The following is a 16,951-nucleotide window of genomic DNA, read 5'->3' as shown; positions in this document are numbered from 1 at the left end:
GAGCCGTCATGCGTAGTCGTTCCGTTCTATTCTCGTTGCGACGTTTGAAAAATGGTCTGTAGGCCTGCGATCCAATAAAAAGAGCTTGTTCTGATGAAGATTGGGTCGTAGAGATAATTAAACGTTAAAATTTATCTACTCCTTTACTAATATTATCAGCCAAGTACAAGTGGAAAACATTATAGGTTCATCGTATCGGTTATGCAAGATTACTGTGTTCGACTCCTTCTTAAGCTACCGTAAATAGACCTAATACACACAGTTGTCGTTTTGGTATACGCTCAAGTATTTGATTACGAAACGGCGTCTAGAGTCGTAACAAGCTCGAGGCTGAGTGCCAATGTGGGAGGTTCGTTCAGGAAACACCTATAAGGATACGTACACGAGTCAATAAGGCACAATTTTTAGAAACATTCAACATGCAGAAAGAAACTTGAGCAGCAAATGCATTCAACTGTAAAAAAAGAACGCGTAGCCGGAGGAAATGAACACCAGCGTGCCAGAACTGCAGCCGGGCATGTCGACAGCTGGTTCCCGCTGTCGAACGATGCGCCCATCGTGTGGCGCCATGGTGGGTTTGCAAGCGGCGACTCGTCCGCAGCAACCACCCATCTGAGAGGGTGGGCTAGTTTGGTGCTCGCGCTCCATGTAAATCACTTCCCAGCGTGCCAGAGCGAAAGTGGCGACGCGTGTGCCGCCGTATAAAAGGATAGGCGACAAAATATTCGGCGACAAAATTTCACCGACGGTGCTCTTTGGAGGTGGTTACCACAGAAACAGCGCTCATCGTGTTCGGAAAGCAATGCGGTTTCTTACGGTAAGTGGGAAGTGCTATAGATGTAACGGTTAGGCGAGCTACCAAAAACTACTAAAAGGAATGCCTCCACTTCCTGGAAATAGAAACTCAACAACTTATTAACGTTTCGTTAATTTGTATGAACCCATAAGTAATACTTCAAATTTACAGCCGTCAACACTTGTCTCTATATTTTAAGTTAGTAATTTAGTTACAGCGGCATTAGCCAGAATTCTCGCCATTATTCTTTTGAAAGACCTGGTCGACGATAGCTCTGCAGGGCTACCGATATCAACAATCAGCCAATAAATGTAGACTGCACCTCCGGTGTTTGCACGCAACACCTATGATTGGTTTTATAATGTTAACGAAGGATTTGCGGGCAGGTTCGTTTACGATAGCTTATGACAACGCACATAAAAAATACAGGCAAAATGGGCACTTCGATACAGATGAGGACGTCGGTGCTTACGTCTTCATCTAACTTTATGTGTCCGTTTCAATTTTGTTTTCGATGCACGTTCCCATGCGCTACCGTGTAGCTTCCATGACCACCATCATGCGTGTATCCACGTTTCTGGAAATTGTGTTGTTCTTTTTAACTTGCTTGACAAATTAAACTGTATTTTTAGTCAAATTCTTTAAGCTTTGAAAACAATTATTGCGTCTACAATTTTATTGATTAGAAAATACACATTGGTAGTATGCGGCATCACTGGTGGCAAACATGAAGAATAGCTGGCGAAGGAAGCATGGCTGAATACTTGATTCAAGTAAATTTGCCTTGAATGTAGTCAATTTGGATCGAATATGGCGTAAATTACTGAGATCATTAATATATTTTATTTTTAGAGAGTCTGGAGTGAATTCATAAAAAAACGTAAAATACGTTCATGCAGATTATCCTTTTAATTTGACATTCCACTTTGCGCATATCCAAAACTGATGATGAGCGTACACAACAAATCTACGCGAGCTACAGCCTTTTGTAAAAGTCTATAACTGCATCACATTCAAGAAAAAATGACATTGTTTTGTTTCTTTGTTGTCTGTGTATATTTCTGACCCATAGTTAGGCTAAGCACAGCCAGTACAACAAATTTACACCTAACGAAAATATATTTTGTACCAACGCGATCCTATAAATCATTGCAATTCGTATGCTTCACATTAGCGGACTTGCACTTGGCAGTGGCAAATTGCGTTCAGAAAATGTAGCATGCGAGCCTATAAAAACAAGTATTTCAATTTCAATTCAGTTTGGTATTATCCATAAAATGTTCGCCAAGAATCATGCTAAAATGTTATGAGAAATTGCTGAGAATTTGAAAAGGTACCGATTGATTTCGCTTTGTCCGAATGGTGCGCACATAACTTAAAAGTTACAAAGGACCGGCCAAACACCACTCTAATGTTATGCTCTGACTTCCTTCCTCGTGGCTTTATTAAATTTTTTTGTCCATTGCAAGTGTACAGGGGAGTTTTTGTAAGGCGTAGTCGTCTCCGAAAATGGTGACAACTTCTGTTTTTTTCATTACTTTAATAGAAAAAATAATTCGAACTTTATAGAGTAGCAAGCTATCCTAATTGGCCATCCTGTAATTTTGACAGAAACTGTGGTGCTAGAGGTGACCTACATGTCACAAGTTTGCCTCTTGCAAGCCTCTATTGACGCATAAACTGAAGGCCTCCAGTTTAGCGTCTAACTTGGGGTAGCATGAAGCAACTAAATGAATGATTTTGAGAAAATGGTAGATAAGGAGACACAAAAAAATTTATAAGTTAGTCATAAGCCTTACATTAGGTGACATAGCACCCTAATCAAAGGTGATTTGGGGCATAAAGACGACAGCAAAAACAGATGAATCAGTTGTAAAAAGAACGCCAAAACTTTCTTCAGAATTCAGCTCAAAGTTTTTGTCGAAGTTTGCAAACAGAAAAAAAGTTTAAACTTTTGAATATGCTCAGTTATAAGCAATTGTGAAATTACACTGTGGTGCTTTACCAAAATATCAGGCGACCTAATGAGTACTGTGTAATAACATAGTGCCAGTTCTGGTGGTAGGTGATATAAAAAGTGAGTTTAGCCTGGCAAACTAATAAATATTGAGCGTTCATGCATCACCAGTTCCCTGACGTATATCCTGCCATTAATAAATCTGAAGTGAGATGAAAATTGTTCGTGCATACGCCGTGTTAAAAAAATGCATAGAAACTTACTTCCTTGAATTTGGTCACTTCTTTGCTGTGCTAAAAAAAAACGTGCGACGGAGAAAATAATTACTTAGAAGTAAGTGCGGAAAGGACGTAAAGCTAAGTTGATGCCACCAAATGAACACAAAAAGTTACTTTCTGTTTTATTTCCCGTGATTTAGTTCACTATCCAAAGCGTGATGAAGCATCCCCTGACCATATTTAGTGACCCAGATTCAGCGGCATTAATCTTGGCAGAGAGCCATAATGAAGCACACTTCCGTTTGGTTTTAGGGCACAGCTATCCTGGGACCTCGGTATGCTGAAGGTTTGGTATCATTTAGAAGATGAAGTGCACGCTGAGAGATGCTTTACATTGAATATGTATCGGTGGCGTGTATGCACTCGATACTCGATAAGAAGTCCATAAAATTTAACTGCAATGTAGTAAGAAGTAACGGATAAGATACGAGGAGTGAACCAGAAAATATGTAGTTGTATTGTAGAAGTATGTGGGCTACGAGGTGCACTAGTTATTCAATGAATCGCAACATCACGCATGCACCACCTCGGCTTAAGTTTCTTATGCGTAGCGAGAATAATCAGACTAATAGTGTCATGCGATTTGTGCAAAAAGTCAGTGGGTGTGCCTGGTGAAGCATTCAGTGCCGTTTGTTCTAGTCGGCGAAGAGTGCATTGTTCGGTAGCTAAGCGCCTCTCCCGTTCGCTTGCGTGCGGTGGGGGTCGAATAATGTAAGGAGTCGATTCTTATCATACTTCTTTTTTGTTAATCAATGTTACTATTGATTTTTCATTCAGATTATCTCAAGAATAGTTGAAATGACCAGAAATCGGTAATAAAAACAAAATATTAGAGTAAATTAGGTCATAACATCAAGCAGATATTGACCCTGGTTTGTATAGTACATTTCTTGTTTTCGCATTGCTCTAAGTACTCCTTCGCAATCCTTTTTTGTCTCTGCACTGGAAAACTAACCTTTCAAAGACGTACCACCAATTTCAACGCATGTGCCGCTTTTTTCATGAGCCTACACTAAGATCACAAGTGGTGTCAAAGAATCAACTTTCACATAAATAGTTAATAAATAATTTGCAACGCTTGCAATACAATACCTTAATAATGAACACGACAACAAAACCACAAGAACAAACTTGTATTACCCCTTGTAGAAGAAATAAAAAAAAATAATCACATATTTATAGTAGTATAGTACAGCCAAAGGCAACACTAACTTATTTATGTGCATTATTACCACACTTTGACCTTTAGTTATCGCAAACATAAAAGAAATGTACCACAACGTGATTTTCAGCATTTAGGTGTTTTGCCACAATAAAGAGCCTATACACTATGTTTATTTTAATGATACTGCAGTGTCATAATCCATGCCACAACTTGAATTGTCAACTACCCGTGTCTCATGCCTTTTTGCGATAAGCGCAGTATATTTGCTTATATTATTCCTTGTGTCACAAATTGTTGTGCAGATAGAAAGTGCCAGAAGAAGTGAAATGGGCGTTTACTTGAATCAGTGGGGAAAACTAAGACAAACGTCGACAGGGTAGCACGCTGGACAAGACTTCTACAAGTCTTAAGAGCCTAGTGAATTTAGGTTCTTCCTATTTAAGCGACATGAACTTATGTTTCAAATATTACAATGAACTTAGGTTTGTTTTTCAGTTCAGGGTGTTGAAACTAAGTGTTTCTCGTGTCGGACTTCACCCCCCCCCCCTTGAAAAATTGCGTTCAGCTTCTGTTCAAGGAAAAAAACTTCTCGTAATTGTTCGCAATTGTTTTTATTTGTAAAAAATTAATTTAAATTAACGATAAAACATGTGACTTGGTCTAATGTGGGACCAGGATAGAACGTATTCTTTGCGCGTACTTAAAAGGAGCCCTAGTGACTGTTCCACTAATTTCTTCTAACTAGCGCAAACCTACACCCTCAGAAATTACAATATTTCATTTTCCTAAAAGTGAATCATAGATTTTTTGAGGAGGCTCGTTGTTGTATTCCAAGGGAGTCAGCGTAAACTGAGAAGCAGCTTGTCATCCACTGTATATTCTTTGATATGTGAGACCGCTGTTCTCACAAGACAAAACTCCGCGCCAATGTCCTCTTCACACTGGCCTGTGTGACAGGCACACGAAAGTCCACTTGCGTTAGTATCTACAACTCTGGTTGCCACTCTTTTCGTTTTTCGAATATTTAACCCATTTATACTTTGTGGTTTCAGTCTAAGGATACCGCTAATACCGTTTTATGAGATACAGATTATTTTTAACGTTCCATGATTTTGGTAGTTCTGGAACGCCAAAAATAAAATCATCAAAATTGTCATATAGATAAAAAATTACACTAGCATTTTTTTCTCTTTAGTTTTGGTTTGGTATATGCATGTTTATAAAATTGGGTAGGCAGCACTGCAATCATCATTGACGCTTTCAGAAGATCAGCGTCTATTTGAAAAATAGTTCCAAGACCTGACGTAGCTCTCTGGTAAAATTCTTGATTGCCACGCAGAATACTTCGGTTCAATTCCAGTTGTGACCCTAACATATTGTTTGCATTCGTCGGGTTGACGCTACAGATGTCGGGTATTTCTTAACACGTTATAATTACCCATTGTGTTCTCGTCGTTTCTGGGTAGCTACTAACTGTCAATCATCTGTGGCACATACCCGCTTAATAGCGGCACATACCCGCTCGTGGGTATGTGCCACTGTCTGGTGGGATGTATTTGACGACGTACGCGATGGGATAGTGACATCATTTATGTCTTGACAAGCGCGTCACATCCGTCAAACCATCTTACCCTCGCATGATAGTTTTGGTGCACACCAGGTTAAGGGGGTAACCACGAAATCATCCAAACGTGAACAGCTAGATAGATAGATAGACGCGATCATCCAAACGTAAACAGAGAGATAGATAGATAGATAGATAGATAGATAGATAGATAGATAGATAGATAGATAGATAGATAGATAGATAGATAGATAGATAGATAGATAGATAGATAGATAGATAGATAGATAGATAGATACGCTCAAAGTCGCCGAAGTTCACTAAAAATGCTTCGCAGTTAAAATGAGCCCAATCCGGCACCTATTTCAATCGATGGGAGCCATATTCGTTAAGCCAGTGATGTGCAAACAATTGTGACCCAAACAACAAACACGGCCTAATCCAATCTGTTTTATTTGTGTCCTACTTGGTATGCTGTCGTCCTGCCGCTCCGCAATCAGTTTTTTAGATGCGAGGCATCTTAGGCCGCGGGCTTCTATTTCTTGTCTTGTAGCATCTATCCCCCCAGTACAAGCGTGTCCTCCCTTTTCTTGCTCTCCAACCCCCCCCCCCCCTCTCTAGACTCGAAACACCACTGCAGGCAGCGTGATACAGATGCTGCAGTGTTCTAATCTTATTACCTTGCAAATCACTCATTACAAACCAATGTCGACAGTGCAAAACAAAAACGAATTTCTTTTCGCGCACACAGTACCTGCTAATGAGATAAATTGACGTGCACAAGAAATTGCAGATTTCAAGTTATCGACAGCCGTAGTATAGAGCAGCCCCTTGTGGGTCAATAACCGAGCACCATAACAATTGATCCACTGCAGCGGCCCTGGAATCTATCTACGCCTGTATGATAATACACTTCATGTAAGGCCGCTCATGGTTAGAAAGGGCGCTGTGTTGATCACCTTTTCATGGCTAAGCAAGAGTCACTTGTGAATAGGTGTCGGCGTCAAACCCACGTGACTCTGGGTGTGATTGACCCGGCTACACAAGCCTAATTATATACCTGTATTTTTGTTATCAGAAGAAGTAAGAGATGCTGCAATCAATCAATGAGAATGCAATGAATCAGAACGATATACGAAGTAAGGCTTGCAGCTGAATTCGTCAGCAACATACCAGGCGTAACTGGACAAAATTGCGAAGAATAGAAAGACGGCCGCTGGAGATGGCGAAGCGTCCTTCGTGCTGTCTATCGCTCGAAAGCCGACCACACCGTGAGAACCCGGTGCGTAGTCCAAAGCGCCGAGCATTGCGCTGATATGCTAGTTAAAACAGCTCGCGACCACACCTGGCTGCTCAATGTACGCATTTTCTGCCCAATCAAAATATAGGTGCGAAAAATTACTTTTCTGTTTTAAACTTCAAAGTAGGCCCAATGGCGGCATGCGAGAATGTACTCGTCTAATTTGAATGTTTTCTCCTAAATTACTTACACTTATGTCTAATGCATGCATTCATATAATAAAAAACTTTATAACTTCATAACTTATCTTATTCAAATTTTGAGAGAGAGCAAGCTTACAAGGTCGACAATGCACTGACTTCATGTCACAATGTTTACACATTCCACCCATTCACTTACAAATTCTCTGACTAGTGTCTCAGGGCTATAATTGATGGCAAGAAACAGCTGACTACACGTGCACAATAACCATGGAAGACCCTAGAATGACAAAGTTCTTTACACATGCTCACGTTATCTGCTATGCACGAGTAAAGTACTAAGGCATATAGCATTGCCGGTCAAAATTATGCTAGTTTAAATAAGTTTTAAATATCAACCGCAGCCTACAATTCATCCGTTGTTCTTAAGCATTTTGCAAACTACAATAGGTGTTATGCAGCCCCACCATGGTGGTCTAGTGTCTAAAACCCCGGTCATACGGGCACACGCGAACACTATTGAACTCCCTCGTAATTACGACAATGGAGATTTGGTTCGTGTCCTATGGCGACCCTTGCGCAAACGAAGATAAACAGAGCATTTCGCAAAGGAAGTTCGGCGATCTCCTTTTGCAGCGGAACGAGGTACTCCAGTCGCCAGTAGTGTGCAGATCAGAAAAAATGTTCGAACACTTGTTTGCCGCAATGAAAATATTTATACATTTTGGCAATAATAAACGTTCTTTTGTTACAGTACTCATTCATAACGCATCTTTATTTACATATATATACGCTCACCAGAGTGCAGCTACTCTCTACACAAATTCCCTCCATACCGTGCCTGGCGAGTCGCGAGTAAGGCCGAGATATTTCGTCTGTGCGTGTGGTTGTTGTCGTCGCAGTGTTTCCATTTGCCCGTGAGAAGAATGACTGACAACGCTGCATAATCGTCTCCAGCTGAAGACGGGTATGCACAAGGCAAAATGTCCACTTACAATGCAAGGAAAGACAAGAACTTTTGTACATGTCCTACAAAACAACGATAGAGTTGTCAAGCACGGTCATTTTAGGCACAAGGGGGCCAGTATCGCTGCCACTATCGCTACATTTAGTGAATGCGTTGTCATTTTAAACAATTTTTATTGCGTTGTTCGCTTCATACCTACTTATTAGCGTCTTTTTTTAAAAACCACGTAACAAATATTCGCAAGAAAAGCGACAAGGGATGAAATTAGGATATTTCTGCGAAATTAAAACAGCGCCGGCTGAGCCCCTCGCGGCAAATATTACAACCTTGTCATTGCCATGTGACACTTTCAGAACTCTATCACCGTCGAACTCCCTAGGGGAGATATACGTTGACGGAGTTTAACAGAGTTTGGTGGTAACCTTGTGACAGGGGCATAAGGTACTCGGCTGCTGACCCGCAAGTCGTAGGATCAAATCTTGGCTGTGTTGGCTGCATTTTCGATGAAGGTGGAAATGCTGTAGGCCCTTGTGCTCAGATTTGAGTGCACGTCAAAGAACCCCCAGGTGGTCAAAATTTCCGGAGCCTTCTCCTACGGCGTCTCTCATAAACATATGGTGGTTTTAGGACGTTAAATTAGAATCTGTAAACAATATCAAACCTTGGGGCCGTTTTACACACCCGCTCATGTGTGAATGCCACCGAATAGATATGATCAGCGCCGGGATATTCTACACAAATCATCGCTATTGTTACGCAGTTATCGTTATCGTTCTTGGCTTAGATCCACGCGTGCGATCAGTTTTCTCGCTTGCTAAAACAAAAGAGCTCGTGTTTGCGCATGCGTGGACTGATGACTGTAGCATGCATATTTATGCGTTGATTTGAAGCTCGATACTTCATGCAGCGCGCCTGACCGGAATACTGTGCGGACTGACGGACGCCTCTATATATTGACATGATGCGCCTCTTCTTTCAGGTCGTCCTTCTTCTGCTGGCGACCAGTCTCCTGGAGGCCTGGGCCGGCCAAACTGACAGGTGGCCAATGGCAGGTCAGCCGGACTCACACTGATTGTGGCTGCCTGGCGAGCCGTCGGCAGCTGACGGACACTATATTTGCCCTTCGAATGCTACCAGTTTTTTTATTTTTATTTTATGAACACGGAATACTGACAGTTGCAGTTGTAGTCGTCTCGCAGACAGATTATGCATAGGAAACAGGAAACTAAGCCATGGAAAGACGTCTTTAGCTGCGTACCCAGGAAGTGATTGCAATTTATTTAAACAGCACTTTTCGAGAGCCAGCATCTAGTGGGATGAGGGGCGACTTCAAACCGCGTCCGAAACAGTTAAAAAATACATACACATTGCAGTGCGAAACAATCTCGGGATGAAGCGTCGAAGCGTCAACCTACTTGTGAATTCCGTTTCCCCTGATAGAACGAGCGATTCACGTTTCTTAGGAAAACGCACGAGTTAGTGCTGCGAAAACTCGTATGAAGTCAAACGAGAAGAAAAGAAGTAATACAGTGGTCGGAGTTGCAAAGTTTTCTGCTTAGCACGCAGAGGACTGCTGAATATGTATGTGTGCATAAAACTCGTAGCTGCCCTTAATGGTGTTCGTACGCCAAATCCAGCGGAGATTAGCAACACAATAGTTGTATAGTGGCATTTCCATCGTACAAGACAAACTATAAGAGAATATTTGCGTGTATTCAAGCAAAACATGAGGTTGTGTGCGAATAATCTAACAGTGCCGCTATCTGGAATGATGGTGCATTTAATGTCATTCCAGCGTAACAGGTTACAAAAGTGTCTTCTTACCGACTGTGAACAAGTAAAGTGTTATGTGTAAGTCTTACAGAGGGAGCCACTCTAATTTGACCTTCTTACAGACAATGGCTCTAAATTAGGTGTTCCGAGAAGCGCCAGAGCGTGCTGTTGTTGTCTGGCTCTGGTGCCGTGGTGCTACCATCTCATTCTTACAGGCAATATGATGCAATTAAAAAACGGTGACAAAATAACCGTATGAGCATGGCAAGCACCTCTGGCGGACATCCGATAGCGGCGGCCACCCCGGCGGCCGCAGAGGCTCACGAGTTGCAGCCGTCGCGAGTTTCGCTGGCGCCACGCAACATCACTCCCCTCCACCTTACGACCGAGGGCACCGGGACATGAATAGAGCACGCAGTGCTGCCTGTGCAATTAAGGGCGTAATTGTAATTGTTTCACTTGCTGTCCGGGTCAACAGCGCTCACGTAAGATGCTTGTCCGACGCTGCCGCGTAAGTGGAGCAGAATGCAAATCGAGGAAGTGTCGAAATACGACGCGGGCATGCCACAAGCCGCAGGTCGAACCAGAAAGTGCACAATGGATACTGTGTCGTGGGCGAGCGGCCGCCTTTCGCAACTCAAGCGGAGCAGCCGAGACGAGCCAAGTGTCTATTCATGTTTTCTCTGACACTCGGCGGAGTCTTGTCGTATGTATGCTGCCTTCGCGCGTTCTCTATTGAATGGCTTTTGTTCAGCCAGTTATTTTATCTTTCTGTGGTTACCGCTGTGAGCACGGCGTGTAGCACGGGCTAATGAAAGTGCAACGGGACATGAAACGCCACTTCTAACTTGTGCTCTGCGTACCAGGAAATATTTTTATTTATGCTCCCCCCCCCCCCCTGACTCGACAGAAAGGCTTACATGAAAACAGCATATTGGAAAGGAACAAGATTGAAACTTTTTAGAAATTGCGGATGAGAACAGGTGCATTTGTGACCCTAGCTAACGCTTACATGCACAACAGCCAGTCGTACTGTTTTTAAAAGTCTGAAAATCTGTTTATTCGTGAGATATATATATCAATAACACAACAATATCATAATGAACTTCAATTAACACTTTATTAAGAAAATAATTAACCGCAATACACAGATATACTCGACCTAATGAACGGTAGGATGACTGCCGCCTTCGCTCAACTGGTGGAGCATCGGACGCGTTATTCAAAAGTTGCATGATCGGTCTCAGCCGGTGGCAAGCTATGTTTTGTCCACTTTATTTGTTCACATTTATATGACATTTTCTAGAAATAACATCTGCTATAGTTTCCTTGGCTTGATTGTCTGTTGAAAGTCATCTCCTTGAAGGTGCATTTAACAAAGAAAATGACCCCTAATGTTCACCTTCTTTCGTTCAATGAACTCCTACTGATAACTGGTAGTAAGACAGCACTTGAAACAAGGCGCAGTGATATGCTGCAGAATAATATTAGGCAGCCTGTAATCCTTTCAATTGATAGACAGAACAGGGCAAGAGATTTTCGAGCAGATCTGCCATTAACGTTTATTGAAAATTTCTTTCATCTTGCGCGTTTCCCCGAAACTTTAGCTGCATATATAATTTTTTTGTCGTAAGCGTGCATATTCATTTGCCGTGAGGCTTTCGCTAACAATCTGTTCATCATTAGCATTTGCTTGAATAATCCACTACCAATAACCGAATGTGGTCCCTAGGTTTTCCCCTTCTCTTCTCCAGGTCTTTAAATAATCGATTAATTTTGCCTTCCAAGACCCCAAGATATCCGTCCGAATATTTTGGTTGGTTGAACACTTTCAAGGAAAAACGTTTCTGTCGCGTTTCATCCCTATAGGCCAGAAGACGTTTCTCATAATTACTCAACTTTCAAACTGAGGCTTCAATTCTTGGTGTTTCTGTTTCGTTAACGGCACATTTGATTTCAATAAGTTTAAACACCTTTGAACACGTATGTTGAAGCGATTTTCTAAAGTATTTATGTTGCAGTTAAAGAATCATTGTATCGAAGCAAATGACATCAATACCAGCAAATTTGCGAAAATTGCTCAATAACTTTTGCAAACCTTATAGCATACGTAATGTGGGCATTTAGTACACCCATCTTCTTCACCTGTACATTATCATCATTATCATGTGTTGCTCATGCATCCTCATCCTTGTCGCGTAGCATCATCATCTTGGTTCGTTCATCGTAGCTGTCGGCTGCTGGTTCCTCGGGCCTTATAAAGGTCTTCCTAACCAAGACTTCATACGTGGTGGAGGTGCGGGGTATAGTAAGCTGATACTGATATGGACTTCATAGTAAACTGACAAACGTAGCTGTAAATATTTGCTAGTTGGGAGGTAAATGTGAGCTTTTGTATGACCCTTAGCGGGGCTTTTTTTCCATTGCTTCAAGAAGCGTGAACGCGTTTGAGTAGATTAAGGTTCCTTTTTTTAATTTCCGTAGTTGTAAATACGCATATGGGCACCATGGTGACATGGTAAATGTACAGACTAAATCAGGACGTTAATGTTGTGCGACGCGAAAACGTTAACACGGACTCTCGCATTGGCAGTATATAGGCTGCGCACTCAGGTTCCTCACTACATAATTTATAAAACGTTTATTTCACATTGCCCCCTTCCACTCAACTACCACACAAGCATATAGTAATATGGACTTATCAGGACGCCAATGCCGAGTACAGTGGGAGGCCCAATCACGTGATATCACATAAGTCTGTACCACACAATGCAAATTTGGATTTTTTTGTAATTCTCCTAAAACATACATGGAAATAAGGTGAGAAAAAAACGGGTTTCCAAACAATGCTCCCTAATAAATGTACTTACCAATCTTCAGGAAACCATAATTTAAGCGTTACTCTCAGCGGTGCTTCTTGAGATGTTATTTTAAGAATACCGACCGACTACATTGCTTAGGCACACAAAACCTCAGTTTTCTCGGTTCGCAAGACTAAAACACAATCAAGAAAAATATAACATGTATTTAAATACAAAAGGCTACTTTTTTAACAAGAACTGCTACATTTCATTATTTTGGTTTGGGTTCCTTGAAGAGCATAACGTGTGGCGTAACACTGCTTCGGACAGAGTTTGCTGCAAAGAAGACTGTACCACGGTGCATGAGTGCATCCCAGCACAAAAGCAATTGTCCATTTTTGTTCAAACCCAACACAAAAGCTTCTACTAGTTGCTACCCTTGCTGAACGTAGGAACTATAATCTTATGTTCAACATGAGTGCATTTCAAGCTCACCAGGAGTAGATAAAGATAATCTGCGTGCGTTTAATAGAAACAGCTGCTTGTTGTAAAGGGATCCGTGCATTGATGACTAGCCCCGTTGAAAGAGTAATCGAGATGTGCTCAAGGTGAAAAAGAAATAATAAAATAAACCAACCATGGTTTATTTTTGCTTTTGGGATAAAATTAAAATGGAGTACTTCAACAGAGCACCTTGTTGAAGTCGCCTGTCACTGCGACGACGTCAAGATTTCACGATACCCTACACGAGCTTCCTCGATAGCAAAAAGTGAATGTGCGAAAAATAAGGCCGCACAGCCAGCGAGCTCTTAAGCAGCTGATGGTCTCTGTAGACAATGCGTCCATTTCCTGGTCGTTGAGCGTAACAAATCTGTCAATCTGTACAGAGACCTAGGACGCTTCCTGCGTACTGAGACTCTTCAAACCTCTGAAGCCTCAGAGAACGCTGTCCGAGTTTCAATGGCTTACATTCTTTATGCTTCATTGTCGTTCACACCTTATGCATACATTCGGTATGCTTCTAACGAAATGCGGTCAAGTAGTGCTTGTCTTCATGGCCTACAAAGTAAGCTGAACCGCAAGGCTCGCAGTTCTTACGGAAGTTGCGTTTATGAAAACTTTATAATTGAACAACAATGACAGTAAATATTTCTGCATAGCGAGATATAGAAAAAAGTCACATCATTGCAGCAAAGGTGAAGCAATGAACGCGATAGCAACAAATTGGAGGGTCACGCATAGAATGGCAAGCAGATCAAAATGATCCCCGCGTTCCTCACGCACAAATGACCCACGAAGCGTACCTACAGGTAGAGATGAACGCGAATAAGCGTCTCAGTTGTTACTTCGGTGTGTCTGAAAACTTTCCGCAAACGGAGACTGTGCAACACTTGCAGTTACGTTTGTGCGCCCGGTAACTACAACAGAATCGTTCCGTTGAAAGTCCAAAGATAGCCAAGACGTACGATCCTCCCCACCGCGATATGAGGGTGCATGAATGAGCGTCCACCCACCTCCTCTCCGCGGGGTGAAGTTCGCGTGGGAGATCAGAGCGCGTGCCGCCGCGTTCTGACGATGTGACGACGCGTGCTCATAGTGCCATCTTGCTGGTAATGCTGAAAACACCATATTCACCCCCCCCCCCCCCCGAGATGCCAGTCACCAACTGTAAGCGGTAGATATAAATAGCTTGCCATTTAAGGTTGAAGGCAGTGCACTGCGGAGGCTTGGTGGTTAACGCCTCACACTCACTTTTCAGGGGCCCTACGTTCAATTCTGAGTGCCAAAGTCTTTTTAATACTTATATATATATATATATATATATATATATATATATATATATATATATATATATATATATATATATATATATATATATATATATATATATATACGGTATGTGACGGCGACGCCGATGGCAGCGGCAAAATCCAGCCGGGAGTGTACACATAGTTGCTATAGCAATGAAAACATTTCGCTGGTGAGACCTTTACCTCGTCCCACGACAGATGCATTAGCTTGTAGAAATATTGAGTGTTATAAGAAGTCAAAATATAGGTTGGTTGCCTTCAAGACATTGTGTAAAAGTTGGGCGCCCGACAAGGCATGTAGTGAGAGATGGCTCGGAGCTTCCCGGCATGCGTCCCGTTTCGTATCAACGAGATCGCCATCTTTTTTATTCATGTCGCGCTGCGTTCTAGAAGATTTATTGATTTCTTTATATGGCATTTAAAAAGGCTTTGGTAGATTTCGCAAGGCAAGTTTTGCCTACAGCCATCTGCTCCAAGGTGTAATGACCCATTATTGTAAATAGCACTCTACTTGGACCTTAATGATATAATAAATTTGTACAACTTGTGGCAAATTTCTACGTACGTGAAAATGGCTTTTTAACAATTCAGAACAAGTAGCTTGAAAAAGTACCTGGTAGTTCATTCCCCAGTTAAATTTTAAAATATTAAGCATTGCAACACAACAAATGTTCGCATGATGTTAAATATTCGGCGCTCCGTCTAACCATCAGATGTTCATTCTGCTGCACTGAAGGGTACAGCGACATCAGGCCGCTGTGATAGCTCAGTGGTTAGAGCATCGAACGCGTTATTTGAAGGTTACGGCGACAATTGTTCATTATGACACATTACGTAGTGCATATAATAATATATCTAATATAAAAAATATTCTTTCCTTGCAGAACCTCTGACAAATGGTGCTGCATCTAGCAGCAACGCACAAGGATTTTATGTACTGAGACGGCCACCTCGTTATGACACACCCCAGCAACCGGCAGCATCTGAACCCTTCAGAAGTGGGGCTTCGCTTCGCCAGTGGAGCGACAGCTTTCCAGCGAGTACACAACCGCTCACAACACGTGACCAGTACCACCAGGCAAAAACATCTGCGTCTTCTCCCCAGGTGTCTCAGAATGCACCCGCAGAGCCTAGGTGGAAATACTCTGGCTCTGCCAATGCTTGGCCAACGCAAAATAATGGTAGGAACGGCGAAGGAAGGGCGACAGAGCGATTTGAAGTCAGAAAAACGAATGGTAGGTCACACAGAAAGCCTGCTGAATCGAGCAGATCGACTGCTAGTGCTGGCTGGCCAATGGCTGGCGGACAAAGCAAAAGCAAGCCAAAGAATATACTTGTCATAGATGCAGGGTACACAACCGGTAATATACAAGATTTTCTTAACTCGGGCTGGCCAATGAAGAAACCAAATGGTAATGGTTGGCAAAATGGTGCCAGCAGTGCCAGTGGGTGGCAGGGTGCTAATTCGAATGGGTGGGAAGCAGCAGCCAGTAGCGACGGCTGGCAGACATCAAATAATGATGAGCAGGTATACGCTGTCCAGACAGCAAGCACGGATGACACCGCAGATGTCGAAGCAGACACGAATCCGTTCTTTTCTGGTGCGGGCCCAAGCCATGGAAATGAGCATGCGGTTACGGACAAGCAAGTGTACATAGTGAAGACAATCAGCCATAGCCCAGCGCCAAGTGCGCCTTCAATGGCTCCTGCATGGCCTTCAGATGAGTGGAGCGACGCACCTGCAAAATGGCCTTCGAATGGCTGGAACGGGGGCATGAACATGGCAATGACAATGCAGAATGGTGGTAATGGTGGAATAGGCCAGCAGATTCTTGCTTTACTTGGACAGAAGCAGGAATTTCTATTAAAGACCCTGCCAAGCCTTTTGCCATCTGCACAGCAGTCAGCGCCGTCTGACTGGCCTTCTGGTAACGGAAAACCATCGAAGAAAAACAACCACTGGGAATGACTTGATCCCTGAGCTATAGAAAACGTATTTGAAACACTGTTTCATATACGTAAACGGCTAAGTACGAGGCTTCTCACTGTCAAAGCCGAATCGGAATACGACGCCTGAATGCAAAATAAAGTTCCTCGTGGCATATCTGCCTGATTGTATTCAGAAAACAAAAACATCCGCTGCAGTGCCACCAGGTCTCATATAACACAAACTAGCTTCTGTCATCGAGTCATTAGGAGATTTTTAAAACCTCAATAGAAATATTCGTCCAAGTTCATTCTTGGAACATGACAGCAATGCAGCTATCAGTAATTGTCCTACTTATGTATAACCAAATCTATTGAATAATGCATAATGAAGTTTTAGACCTGATTACCACAATCAAACATTGCTCTCAATCTGTCACTAACACGGTACTATTACCATGCATCTAATAACT

The 16,951-nt window shown here is 42.3% G+C and overlaps 1 protein-coding gene across 1 annotated transcript; it reads left to right on the top strand.

Moving 5' to 3' along the window:
* Positions 1-713: 713 nt before the first annotated feature.
* On the top strand, positions 714-16,654 carry LOC119187628 (uncharacterized). Its single transcript, XM_037435716.2, has 3 exons — positions 714-817; positions 9,147-9,219; positions 15,437-16,654. Exons 1-3 carry the CDS (start codon positions 803-805, stop codon positions 16,519-16,521), a joined length of 1,173 nt encoding a protein of 390 aa, XP_037291613.2. The 5' UTR covers positions 714-802; the 3' UTR covers positions 16,522-16,654.
* Positions 16,655-16,951: the final 297 nt, after the last annotated feature.

This window comes from Rhipicephalus microplus, chromosome X (assembly GCF_043290135.1).
Source record: "Rhipicephalus microplus isolate Deutch F79 chromosome X, USDA_Rmic, whole genome shotgun sequence".
Classification (NCBI taxonomy): Eukaryota; Metazoa; Arthropoda; class Arachnida; order Ixodida; family Ixodidae; genus Rhipicephalus; species Rhipicephalus microplus.
Note: the sequence above shows the minus strand (reverse complement) of the source record. Positions and strands in the feature narration are given on the sequence as shown.

Coding starts and splice junctions, on each gene's coding strand:
- LOC119187628 (XM_037435716.2), top strand. Junction 9,220..15,436: donor TGACAGGTGGCCAATGGCAG/GTCAGCCGGACT, acceptor CTTTCCTTGCAG/AACCTCTGACAAATGGTGCT.